This window comes from Mustela lutreola, chromosome 2 (assembly GCF_030435805.1).
Source record: "Mustela lutreola isolate mMusLut2 chromosome 2, mMusLut2.pri, whole genome shotgun sequence".
In the NCBI taxonomy this organism is placed as follows: domain Eukaryota; kingdom Metazoa; phylum Chordata; class Mammalia; order Carnivora; family Mustelidae; genus Mustela; species Mustela lutreola.
In genome coordinates this window covers 144876215-144890373 of record NC_081291.1, presented here as the reverse complement: position 1 = coordinate 144890373, position 14159 = coordinate 144876215, and the positions used below count along the sequence as shown (strand labels likewise).

General features: G+C 38.0%; 1 protein-coding gene and 1 long non-coding RNA gene across 6 annotated transcripts in view; one reads left to right on the top strand and one right to left on the bottom strand.

Moving 5' to 3' along the window:
• Positions 1-4208, bottom strand: part of GPR149 (G protein-coupled receptor 149) — a 63700-nt gene extending 59492 nt beyond the window's left edge. The window contains exons 1-2 of one of the 2 annotated variants that reach the window (XM_059163709.1): positions 2653-4208; positions 1455-1647 (exon numbers count right to left, since the gene is read on the bottom strand). In XM_059163709.1, the coding sequence (XP_059019692.1) occupies positions 1455-1647; positions 2653-3594 (1135 nt within the window). In that variant the 5' untranslated portion in view covers positions 3595-4208. Of the gene's footprint in view, positions 1-1454; positions 1648-2580 lie in introns of both variants that reach the window. The other variant, XM_059163708.1, reaches the window with a different exon arrangement.
• Positions 1-14159, top strand: part of LOC131824966 (uncharacterized) — a 192667-nt gene that overhangs the window by 71321 nt on the left and 107187 nt on the right. The gene's annotated exons all lie outside the window — the stretch shown is intronic.

Genomic DNA, 14159 nt, shown 5'->3' with positions numbered 1-14159 from the left:
TTTTATATATTTCTATGTGGCTCAAAAGGATTTATTATTAATTTTCTGTGTCACTGTTGCTTTAGACATTAATCTCTAGAAGCAGATAATTGTTATATAATTTCCATGGTCATTTTATTTTAAAGACATAGATGAATTTAGCCTCTATTAACAATAAAAGTTTATGGCATCCTTTAAACTAAGGAAATCTCCTGGTCATTTGAAAAATATCTAGCCATATTAAAATTTAAGTGTCTGACCAGTTCATGATTAATTGATGTTTATAAAATAACCCTGTTGTAGAATTAATTGCAGAATATATACTTTCATATTCTCCAGTTTCTGTACCTCTGAAATAGCCCGAGAGAAACTGTTTTTGTTTACCTTTTTTCCTCTGTTAAAGAGTAATATACTTGCTTATTCTGAGCAAAGGACAATTGATGAAATAGTTAATTCAGCATACACTAATGCATTTTTAGATATTAAATGGTAGAACATCCTGTCTTTTGTCTGGAATGACAAACTAATATCCTTTTTCTTCCTGGCAGAATCAAAATACAAAGGTCATTCTTCAACTTTTCCCGTCTCGGTATGGGAACAGTCTCACTGTAGAGAGTGATAATTGACCCCACTCCCATTCTAGGTATACACTTTAGAATATAGTTTTTTGTTTTTATTGGTGGTTGTTTAATGTAACTAAGATGGCTATATTCAAACATGAACATAGATGGACAAATTGTGCCACCTTTCCCCTTCCTGAAATTGAGAGTTTTTTTTGTATTTTCTGAAAGTAGAGGCATACACTTAAAATTTGTTTTCCTTTTTTTGTTTTAAAGATTTTATTTTTAGGTAATCTCAAACACCATGTGGGGTTCAAATTCAAGATCCTGAGATCAACAGTCACATGCTTTACCAACTGAACCAGCAGGCAACCCTTAAAATTTGTTTTTGAACTGTTTTCAGGCACTCTACTTTGAAAATGTTCCAAAGCCCTGGAAGAATACAAAAAGGACAATAATAAAAATTCTGTTCCATTAAATAATAATGGGCTATAATGTAATGTGTTTTTGACTCTTCTAAGTGTTCATCTCTTTTCAGATGTAGGCTTCTTATATGTAGACTTGGGAAGGGAATTTATGTTCTACTCTGGGCTAAGAACTAAGGCAGATATCTAAGCATCTAAGGGCCCTTTTGACTTCATGCTGTGTTGAATAAACTCTGTCTATTCCTTTCTTCCCTAAAATAATTATTCAATGTACAAGCACTTCACAGAGTTGTTTTAAACCTGGCTTCTTTAAAACTTAACCCAACACTGTGCTAAGAATTGTTGCACATTATAATTTCTTCCCTTTATTTACCATTTGTATTTGTCCTTGGATTCAACATTCTCTACTCAGACAACTTCTCAATAGACCACTTTTCTGTGTTTGACTATATGCATATTGCCCTCAATCTCTGCACCGTCAAGAACTTACGTTTTTCCCCATCAGATGCAACTGTATATGCGTTCTGCTTACAGTTGATAATGCAGCCACAGGGCAAGTGGGTCCAGCGTTTGGACAAGACAAACACTGGGGTTACAGTGGTGGCCAGGAGGGTTAGTAGAAAGCTGAGTGTCTCGAAGGGAGGACTCTGAAACCCCACCACGTGCTGAACCATCATGTGGATCTGCAAAGGCAAAGAGCTTCAGACCTATCCCAGGATAAAATTTTCCACTTTGCTAAGCCTTTCCCCCAAGCATGCTGCCCCACCCTCCTTCTCCAGACTCCCTGCCTGTCTGAGAGCCAAAAATGGTGTTTGGTGCTGGACCACTGGGATCCCTTGGGATGAGGTCTGATGATTTAGACCACAGGGTGATTTGCACTCCTGGGTGCCTGGTCTGTGCCCCCTGCCATGTCAGGTCTCTTTCAGGAAGAACAATTACAATGCTGGGGACTCTAACAGGAATACAGGCAGGCAAACTGGAAACCTGTGCCTGGTACTCCAGATGGCCTTTGTCACATCTCTGGACTACCCCCCCCCCTTGCTTGTCACAGCAGGGCGCCACCTTCCAAGTCAAAACTGGTCTCCCTCCTCCCTCCTGAAAGCTTGAACAAAAATCCTGTTTCCCCTCCACTCTTATCTTTCTACTTCTGGTCATGCCTCTCCAATCACTCTCCCTGCTGAGGATGGGCGGTGTCCTTACTCGGCAGAAATGGAGTGGAGAGAAAGGGATGATAGACGATTGGAGGGGCAGGAGGAAACCCCCTCACTACCTCCTTTCTTTTCTGAACATTACCAGATACTGCTATAAGAGACGAGAACACCCTTTGGCCATGATAGATCTAGGAAAACTGTCTCCTGAGCCCCAAAGCGCTCCCTGACCCCCCTCCCCAATTTTGAAACAAGAAGCACTTAGGAGCAAAGGCTTCTCAGCCAACCAGCTTTACCGGTGAGCTGCCTTGCTCCAAGTGCCTCTCTAAAACCGAGCGAGACAGAGTTGGAAGAGGACTTAACTGCGCGTCTCTTTGGGGACTCTCCCAACCAGGGACGCTAGTCCCAACACACGCATTCACACTGTCTGGTACACACACCCGCACGCTTGAGCAACTGCACTTTTACCATCATGGGCAGCCAAAGGATGACTTTTGTCAGCGCTAGGATCAAAGAGAAGCGCTTCTGCGCTACGCTCACAGTGAAGCTTCTGGTGCCATAGAGAGTCCCCCGGTTCTCACGCCTGCAGGCTCCAACCACGGCGACAGCTTCGTGTCCCGGCCCCTGCCTGGGCCGTGCCCTCGCTGATGGACCCGGTCCAAACACGGTGTCGGAGCTCGGAGAGCGTTCCCCAGAACACCGAAGCGCGGGGCCGGGAGCATCATCTGGGGACAAGGAAAGCACTTTCCCCCCGCTTGGAGGGGTCCCAGGAGTGGAAGCTCCGCGGGAAATTTCCTGGTAGTTGGCGTGGAGTCTCGGCGGCTCCTCTGAACACAATAACTGGTAAATGAGAGGGACCGAGAGGCCGGCGAGGAGTCCCAGGGCCGAAGTGTACACAACGAAGAGGAGCAGCACGTAGGAGCTGGAGCAGTCCGCCAGACAGCCCCAAGGCGTGCGCACGAAGGCGCCCCAGCCGCAGAGCGGGAGCGCGGAGAGCAGGAGACTGGCCGCCCACACGGTCAGCACCACGCCGAATACTTGGCCGGATTTTCTGGAGGCTGCCTGGCTCCCCACATCCCTGTGCATTAAGTAAAAGTTGTAGGAGACTAGGAGAGTCGCCTTCAAGTTGCTTGAGAGTCCCTGGCATAGATACAGCAAGGCAGAGGTGGTACACAGAGACTGAAAGTAATCAGGGTCCTCATTTGGCCACTGCAAAAACATGAAGATGGTCACCGACAGGACACTCATGAGATCATCCCCAGACCAGGAAGCCACAAGCATGGACACAACGGTTCTGTTCTGCATTTTCAGCAGGGAAACTAGTGAATAAATGCTGCCTGCCAGGGCTGCAAGAGTCATTAAGCATGTCAGGCAAAATAGATAGATATTCGAAGTTCTTGGCGGATTTAAAAGGTTCGTCGAATTATTTTCTATCCACAGGCTAGAGTCATTTGTTGATAAGTTACTGGAAAATCCAGACATTGTCTTTGGTTAATATTTAATTTCCCTTTCAATGAGTCTGTAAATATTCTCAAAATAAAGCATGATTGTTAGTTGCAAATCAGATCTCATTCTCTCCCACCAAGTTTCCCTCTAGATGTTCCCACGTCAGTCCAGCAGAAAATGATCAGGCATGTCTCCTTTAGATCTGACTCAACCCATATTTAAAAATTGGGTTCCATTTACAGCATCAATAAGAAACTTTTCAACATTCCAAGTTAAAAACAAACCAAAACTTCCTCCTGAAACCATTAAGTTTCTGGCATAAAAGCAAAAAGCTCCTCAGGTAGATTGAAAAACAATGATGTCTGGTTCCTTTTGTGTCCTTCTTATGGAGCAAGGCAGTTTGTAGCTTGAAGTAATCAAACTCTATTCACTTTTTAAGAGCAGTAAAGCGATGCATTTGGTTCCAAAGCTGGATTCAAAGGCAGAGAGATTATCGGGTAGGTTTCAGCTTTGCGGGTTCAGAGAGAGAGACACACAGGAAAAAGGCGAGAGAGACACACACACACAGAGAAAGAGAGAGACTGAGCACAGCTCCCCGTCGAACCGCTGTGTTCTTCAATCAGCCTGTGATCCTCAGAGCTGCAGGAAGGAGGAGTCAACTCCAAGCAGGAGAGAAGCAGGAACAAAAGGGAGGGGAGTTCAGTGTATGAGCGAAATGATGTACATCTTCTCAGCCTGCCTCATGCAAAGCAAGAAACAATTTCCTTGCTAAGCCTTCCTTTGTGGTTTTGACATATAAAACTAGCCCAGATACTTGCTCAGACTTGATGTGAATGACAAATATCATCTTTGAGCGGTCTAAGCTACTCGACTAAGAGATTGCTTTTATTCTTATCTAGACCTCTCTGATTCATAATGCTTTAGAGGAAGAATAGTCTCAGTGCCAGTTTTAAAAGAATAGGATGTACCAGATTTATTTTTTAAATATATATTGTACTTACTAAATATGTCATAATGGTCTTCATTACACTAAACAAAATTTTGCAGACTCTTTAAGCAGAGCCATACCAGCTTTAGGCACATAACTATTTCCTACCAATGTCCTCCAGTAAGCAAGCTGCCTTTGGAATAAATAATGTTTTCTAGTTGTTAAAGTCAGATGACATTATGTAGGGTCTAAAAGGGAGATTATCGCACAAAAACATTTTTAACCAGAGTATTTGGGGTGCTGCGCATACAATAACTGAATCTCTGAACTTATTAAAAATTGTCAGTTTTGCAAGATGAGATACTTAGTAAAGAAATAACAGACAACCGTAGTTCTGTTATCAGAGCCAGGTATTTGAGCTTGATAACTGAAAGGAGGCCACACCCCAAAATCAAAGGCACAGCCAAGGCTTAATTGGGGCCATGGCTTCAGCTGAAGGATGACACACCGCCAATGCAGAATAATTAAGTCTAGTTTCCCCAGTGTAGGAGAGGCCCTGCTCAGAGAAAATTCCCTCTCAAGTTCCCAATATACTAATGAAGGAAAGGAAACAAAAACAAAAACAAAAACAAAAGTTAAGGGCCTCTTCCTGATTAGTTGGAGGGGACTCATCCTGACTGGTTGATATGGGCAGGAAGCAGCTCCTCGGTGCTTTTAGGAGCCCGGCTCTTCGGTTTTAAAGCCAGCTTGTATATGGAGCCACATCCCAGTTTTGCTCCGTAAAAGAAACAGCCTAACAATAACAGCCAACAGAAAGCCCCCGAAGTGCATAATGTTTTTCACTTGGGGCTTGTTCCCATGGTCCCTGCCTGCATTCTATTCAGACATTTCCCAGGATGCTTTAGGGTAGCCTTCCTCCTCAGCTCAGCCTCTTGAGCAGAGGGTGCCTTTTCCCATACAGTGCTGGGGTCCGAAGGAAACAGGAAGGTAAAGAAGGAAGTTAATTAGGTAATCTAAGTGAATGGAATGGGTAATAGAACTCTGATCGTTACTTTCATTTTACAGGTAACGGAAGCTACGTTTTAAACCTGACTCTGCTTGTATGGAAAGTGATGGTATTAGTCAGTCATTGCCAGCCAGACCCATCAGTAAACACAGTAGGCACTTTGCTTATCTTAACATGTTTTATTTCTCCTTTGCTCAACAAATGGAAACCCAACCCACCTGTTCCAGCTAGCTCAGCACTCCAGTTCTCCCTACTGATAGTAATAGACCTTGCAATGGAATGTGGGTTAGAAGAGTCTGGAGATAAATTCATGTTAAAATAAAGTTGCTTCAGAAAGCACAAAATGATAAGCAGAACTTTTTTTTTTTTTGAAATCATTTTCGAAGTTCTGTGGTATGCTCTTCTGTGTCTTTTCTGAGACCTTTCCTTTCCTCCTATAAGCAAAATAATTCTTTTCAATATGGTATTTAATCCTGGATTTTCATTTGAATTGGACAGTTAAATGTGATACTCTTAAAATACAATGAATGGAAATTGATAGTAGCTGTTAAAATACCATTTGAGGCCTGGAGATATTTCCTCTATTATTACCATCAGTTTAGGGTTCTCCATTCAATATAAATTTGGAAAAGAGACACCTAACCAGTTTGTTGCCCTGGTCTCTAGGGTATGACAGGAGAGGCAAGAATATTAGCACGTTTCCAAAGGTTGGTGGTGGAACTGCAGCCAGTAGGGAGTTAGGAAGGATTTCTGAATGTGAACTTCAGACCCTGCTATTGCTGGCTATGTAATCTCAGGCAAAAATCATTATACTTTCTTTTCTGTTTCTGTGTCTGTTTCCACATCTATAAAATAAGGGGGCTTGAGGGGAGTATCTTTAGGCCCCTTCAAGTTGTAAAGTTAGATACAGTTTCAAAATTAGGTTAACTCTATCTTAATTTTCTTTTCTGCCTACTTCACAATAGTCAATATTGTCATAAAATGAAAGGGGGAAGCCTGTAAAACCTGATGCTTAGATTCGCCATGCTTAGTCTGCCCCACTATGATGGGAGGGAGGCCCTTACCAGTGTGAAGATGGTATAATCTTCAAGTAGCCTGGGATGTTGGGCCAACTGAAGGATCATGGCTGCCCTGGAGATCTGAGTGAGCGAATATAACCTTTGTATGAGTGAGAAGTAAGTTATTGAGTTGATTTGGGGGGCTGATTTTTACTGAGTGGTAACCTAGCTCATCCTAATATGGTTAGGTATACTGTTACCCAGATTTAAAAATCATAATCTGGCTCTGCATTCTGAATCACAACAGACATACATTTTCTAATTATCCCCTCTTAGCACCTCATGCTTGGGGACATGTCCAATGGATGTTGATTATCATAGAGTTGTTCCTCAGAAGGAACGTTTGAAATGTTTCATTTTTCAAAATGTTAATTTATAAACAACCTTTTATATTTTATAATACATATATATTATACATGCATATGTTATGCACCTATACATATAATACATATATATTATATATGAGTTTCTTGGAAGTTGTAAGCCCTCCCCTTAGCCATAATCTCATTTTCTTTACAATATTCTTTTGAGCTTAAAAGAAATTTCAAAGTCACTCAATACTTTCAAATAACTAGTATAAGTTTTGGTAGACTAGGAAGAAAGAGTTCTAAGAGGTTCCTTTGTACCTTAAAAAAATTTGCTCAGTTCCTGTGAGTGAGCCTCCTTCCTCTGTCTCTTTACTTAAATTATATACTTATATACTTAAATTACTTAATAATGTAATTAAATTCTACTTCTAAATCACTTAATAATATAAATTTATATTGATTTACATGGAAATTATGATTATACCAGAATAGCTGAAGTGAAGACTGACTTATTGTAGTCCCATTGCTGTTTTGGTTACTTTAAAACATATACTGAATATAGCATTACAATCTATAAAACAACCTACAGAGAGATACATGGCAATAATTTCATTGGCTTTTTGTTTATGAAGTCCTTGATGTAATTATACCTCTGCAAAGCACTGAAGACAATTCATTTATCTAAATGTCCACATTATTTATATCTGAAAATCCTGAAAGAGTAGAAAACAACATAACAAATTCTCGTTGAATATGGCAGAGTAACATCCTTCATTCTATGGGGCATTAGCAATAAACAAGTAACCATAGGACCAAATAGAAACATTTAGTTTTGTTTCATGATAATTTTAAAGAAGTATCAAAAATAAAGTTAATCATGAAGGTATATTTTTGTTTCTAGAAATATAATGTTATACAGACAAAATATTTTAGAGGACTGGCCCAGCTTTAAGCTCTTACTGACTTATCAAAATGTAAACAAAAGATCTCATAATGTATCCAATATATATGCATATACATATATAGTATTAAATAAAATCAAAATTTTATAAATATAATAAATATAGAAATTTATAATATATTATTACTGTGTGTATATGTATATAATTCTATTAAAAAATGCATATTCTGCTTTAGCTGATGGTTTTGCAGAAAAGTAAGTAGCAATTTGGCATCATAGGAGAACCTGGATGCTGTGATTTATTTTCTTCTCTTTCAATGTCTCATCAGAAACCTACAATATTTAATATTATCTAAGAATTATAAGTAAAGGCATAATTTAATGTGGCTATAAGTTAGACACTAACTTCATGAATCTAATCTTTAGAAACCTGCTCAATACACTGTCAACCCAGAAATGTCCCTTGATATTTGTGAGGGTTGTTTCAAAGGTCTCTCAAATGGAAAATTGCATGATTTTTTAAAACCTCTTCCCTGGATTAAAAAAAAAATTGATAGTATGTATGTATGTATATTTGTTAATGTGTGTTAGTATATGAGTGACAAATGTTACTATATGTAATATGTTAATGTAGATTAGCTACAGAAAGAAGCAAGGTTTGTTTTTAAGGGTTGATGCTTACTCAGTGTTTACTCATTTTGGATGAGGACCTTGACTATGATAGTTATGTAAGGTCCAATAGCCATATAATAAAGATAATACCTGGAGGAGAGTTTTTATGTAAAACTGTGTGAAGCTGTTGAATGAATTGAGAATAACAACCCATTCTGTAGAATAGAAGTATAAATGCTGGGACATCTGGGTGCCTTGGTTGGTTAAGCACTGGAGTCTTGATTTTGGCTCAGGTCATGATCTCATGGGTCGTGAGAAGGAGTGGGGATGTTTGGGATCCTGTCCCAGCCCTGCCTTGGGCTCTGCACTCAGTGAGGAGTTTCTTGAAATTCCTTTCTTCTGCCCTTCCCCCACTCATTCACACTCAGTCTCTCTCTAATAAATAGATGAATCTTTAAAGATATATACAAATAATATTTGTCTACCCTAAACATAATGACAACTATAAACTTCCACTCGTTCAACATCTATTTGATATCTAAAGGTCAGACATGAGGCACCTGGGTGACTCAGTCATTAAGCATCTGTCTTTGGCTCAGGTGGTGATCCCAGGATCCTGGGATCAAGCTCCACATTGGACTCCCTGCTCGGCGGGGAGTCTGTTTCTTCTTCTGTGCTCGTGCTCTCTCTCTCTCATTTTTCATACTATTTTCTTCCTTAAATTCCCCTCTGATTAACCTTTCAGTCCAAGAAATTCAATACAATTAATATTTAATGCTTAGGATTATAAGGTCCTCTGGTACAACAAATTGAATAAGCATTAAATTGGTAATGCAGGAGGTAATACAGGGGGACTTTTGTACCTTATTTTCCCAAGGTCCATTTGAACTACAAGGTTTCAAGGAAATTATTTCAACATTTAATATCTCCAGGATAGAATAATGTCCTGAGCTAAGTACTATCACTTAAGTGATATACAAAGGAATCTGATATTAATTTTTTATTTCTTTCACTAGGGACTTGATGAAAACTCACAAAAGTAACTATGAGGTTAGTTCTTGGTTCTGGTCTAGTTCAGATTTCTTTTCATCTTGAATTAGTCAATGTTATGCTAATCCTCAATTATTATTATTTTTTAAAAGATTTATTTATTTATTTATTAGACAGAGATCACAAGTAGGCAGAGAGGCAGGCAGAGAGAGAGGAGGAAGCAGGCTCCCCGCTGGCTGATCCTCAATTATTATGTGACCTCCCCTCACTCTCCCCACCACCATTATTTCTGTTCCACACCAGTGTGTACTGGGACTTTGCTTCCCTAAGTAAAGCCCTTTTTAGTATTTTCAGATGAATTTTTCAGTCTCTACCTCTATAAATGCTCACGGTTTACTTTAAATACCTAAACTTCACTGGTCATGTTCTCAAAGACGGTTGATCTTTCTAGCCCTTTTTGAAAGGAATACCACTCATTTCCGTAGGGAATGGCTCTTATGAACCTCAGTGTTGTGGCTTCACTTTCTCACCTGAACACTCTGCCCTATAGGAGTGTCATTGTCTTGCCTTGAGATGTTAACTGTGGCATGGAAATGGGTAATATGTTTTATCTCATATCTTTGGGCAGGAAGAGTATTTTCCTTTTTGGCCTTGTAGGCTACTTCATAAGTAAAGAAAATGACTTTAAAAGATTTCTTGGTTTATTTTAGTGGTTGGCAGACTATGATCTGTCTTTATAAGTAAAGTTTTAAGGGAACATAGCAACACCCATTCATTTAAGTCTTTTAATGGTTACTTTTAAGCTACAACAACAAAGTTGAACCCTAAATAGTTGTGACAGACATTATACAATCCACAAAGCCAAAAAGATGTATTATCTGACCCTTTACAGAAAGTAATTTGTTGATTCATAATTTACCTAGAAGAGGAGCATTTTGATGCAGAGTAATCTCAAATTGGTAAAATGTTTGGGTCATTGTGAGAGCACATCCATATCTTATATATTCTAAGATATATAATAATATATTACATAATGAATTATACATTGTATTTATATGTAAATTATATGTAATTAGTAATAATATCAATAGCAATAATAAGGGCTAACATTTATTTAATTCTTATGATCTTATAAGACATTCTTCAAATTTATATACATGTATTAATTAATTTCACAGTTCTTTGATGTATTAGTTTTAGCCCTATTTTCCAGACAATGGAACTGAGGCACTGAGAATAAATAACCCACCTAAAATCACACTGCTGGTAAGCAAAGGCGTTAGGTTTTGAACCCAGGAAATCCAGAGACAGAACCCTGACTTATAGAGGCAGGACTGTATATGCTTTATTTTCCTGCCCTATTCTCTAGATTTCCTGTCTGTACAAAGATCCTGGGAGCTTCAATAAATCAGAGGGATTGCTGGGGAAGAAAATGTCCTGAGGCAACACAGTTTTCTGAGGTCCTAACTCAGTAATAGAATGATGCAGATGGCTGCCTGTTGTTTCTTTTCATTTAGTATCCTCGAGCTCCAAGGGTTTTAAAGAAATTATCTCAGTAGCTCTTTCTTCCCTAAGGAGTAGTGAAGTTTTATCCAAATTCTACAGCTGAGAAGTTAGAGCATGCAAGCAAAATCATGTATTCTAGATGATACTATAATTTGGTGACTAATGTAAAAATTAACCTTCCTTCTTTTTCTTTTGTTATTTGTTCACACGGACAGAGCTATGTTTTGGATGTATTTGAAATGGAAAGTTTATTTATTTATGAAGAACATATAAAATCTTGAATGATAGAGAGACATGGTATGGGCTTAGAAATAATAGTCCTAAAGAGGTGAAAAGTGATATTGATTCTCTGGTTACTGTGGTAGAGAAGCTGGAATCCAAAAACCTGGATGTGATCTCATCAGGCTTGCTTTGAATCCTTCACCAAGCCACTTATGATCTTTTCTATGCCTCAGCTCCTCTATCTTCATAGACATGATAATAATACTTATCCTGAAGAACTTTAAAAGTTCAGATGAAAAGCATCGTAAGAACTTAGAATAAATAATGATGAGTTTCTGGTATGCTTATCTTCATAACTGAAATCTATCTTCAAAACATCACCAGCTCTGTGTTCTCTGGTAGATGACAATGAAGGGAAAACAGTGGTGATGAAGCTTTTATCTCCTTCCTTTCCTTCTAAGTCTCGATACATAATCAGAACCACAAAGTTAGTGTGCACATTATACCATTTCCCATTTCATGCTCAAATTAAAATGTGTGATGAAAAGAGGAAAGAGAAAAGGAGTGTGTGTTGAGGGTGGAATGGGTATTATATCTAGGCCGATCCACTGTGGTACTGATGGTGGTAGGTGTTGGGGTTGGAGGAATCTGACCAGCCTAGCAAGATCAGGCTTGAAAATGGGTTAGATATAACTGTAAAATGATAACAGAAAAACCCCCAAATAATACAAAAGAAAACTATTCTCTCACTGTTCAGGAGTTAATTCCCATTAGCAGTTTCATGTGCACACATATCTGGAATCTATACACACATGTGATCATACTTCTGTCTTTTGTTTTTTTCATGGATCAAACCACCTTGGAGATCACATCATATCAGCAGTTCATTCTTATTACATAACTGTTTTGTATTTGATTATATGAGATATAATTAATTGATTCCTTATTGAAGAACATGTGGATTCTTTTTCTGATTTGCTCTAAAAGTAATATTGAATGAACATCCTTGTACATATATCAAAGCATCTTTTTTTTTTTTTTTTTTTTTTTGAGATTTTTATTTTATTTATTTTTTTTTAATTTTTTATTTTTTATAAACATATATTTTTTATATACATATATTTTTATCCCCAGGTCTGTGAATCACCGGGTTTACACACTTCACAGCACTCACCAAATCACATACCCTCCCCAAAGCATCTTTTTATAGGTACGTATATAAGGTAAATTCCTAACATTGGAATTTCTAGGCCAAAGTCACTTTAAATTTTGACAGATTTGACTCTGTTCCTCTCAAGAAGTTACACCAATAACGGTAGCATAAACCCAAATATTATTAAGGCTGCCTGTTTTTCTCACATTCTTACCAGTATTGAGCATTATGAAAATTTTTATTTTTTTTCGTCCATCTGCTAGGTTAAAAAATATGGATTTACAAGTGCCTGTTGTGTGTGAAGGAAATAAAAAGGTTATATGTTAAGATATTTGTTCTGAATTTGTCAATTACATTTTGATCTTGTTGATGATTAGTTCTTATATTTTAAAAAGATTATTTTATTTAGGCTAATGAGCTTGGGAGAGCATTCTTTAAAGAGAAACAACTCAAAGAAAAAAGAGGGCCTGGGTTGTATAGCAGCAAGTAAACAAAGGAACTACTGAGAAAGGTGGAGGTGGTCTTCTCTGGAAGAATGCCAGAGCATGGTGGCCCTTTGTATTTAGCCATTTCCAGAACATAAGGGGTGGGAATCTCTCAACCATTACTATTTTCTTGGCACAAAGGGCTCAAATGAAGTTCAACATTGTCGCACTCCCCTTTTTTTCAAAATAAATTGAACAAAAACTCATAGATTTTACTCTACTTGCAAGCTAGTAAGTTAGCTTGCTACAGTTTTGTGACAAAATACAGGGGATTCCTGGATCAGAAATAACTTGATTACAGCAAGAGCAGTAGAATATCAGTATTTTCTTGTGTCAGCTTCCCAAGCCCAACTTTCCACAGAGTAATACACAGAAGGCCAAATGACTACCTGTACATACAATAGAGATTGTGTTACAGGGGAGAAATGCTGAACTAGCTTAGGAAATACCAATAATTTATCATGGTTAGTAAGTATGCCTGCCCTTTACTCTGGAGGGAGACACTTTTTTCTTCTAAGGCTGTAAGCAAACCTGCCTCTTACTTTGGATACAAACGTCATTGAAAAGAGAATATAGAAAGGCAGTCAGTTCTCTTCTTATAAGACATGCGGAAACATGAGATATGCATGGTTATTGTTTCCCAATAAGAACAGAACCCGTATACCCACTATTACCATTACTGTTGAACATACTTCTGGGGGTCCTAACCAATGTTATGAGGAAAGGAATACAAACAAAAGTTTGGAAGACATGGAAGTTAAGAAAGAAAATTAGTATTATGTGCAAATGATACAATCATAAACCTAGGAAGCAAAAGAACTTACTGACGAATTATCACAACTAAAAAGGAAATTCATCTGTTGGGCAAAAGATCAATTTTTAAAAGTCAGTAGCAGCACTTACCAACTAGAAAATGTAATAAAATAATTATTTTCATAATTTCAGCTCTTGAAGCACTAAAAATCATGAAATATCTGAGCAATTAATTTAACAATAAAACTCAAATCCTACTTAGGAAAAACTTCAAAACTTTAACAGAAGTCTGAAAAAGATGATTTAAATAAATGGAGATATATTCCATGATTCTAGAAAAAGTGACAGTATTAGAACAATAAAAATTCTTTCTAAATTTATCTGTACAATTCATTTCCCATCACAATTCTAGGGAATTAAGAAAAAAAAAAATCCAAACTCAATAAACAGCTTAAAATGTATTGGGAAGATCACTACATTTGTATCTTTAGGGTAAATACCCAATAGTGCAATTGCTGGGTCAAAAGATACAAACGTAGTGATCCAAAGGGGCATGTGCACCCGAATGTTTATAGCAGCAATGTCCACAATAGCCAAACTATGGAAAGAACCTAGATGTCCATCAACAGATGAATGGATCAAGAAGATGTGGTATATATACACAATGGAATACTATGAA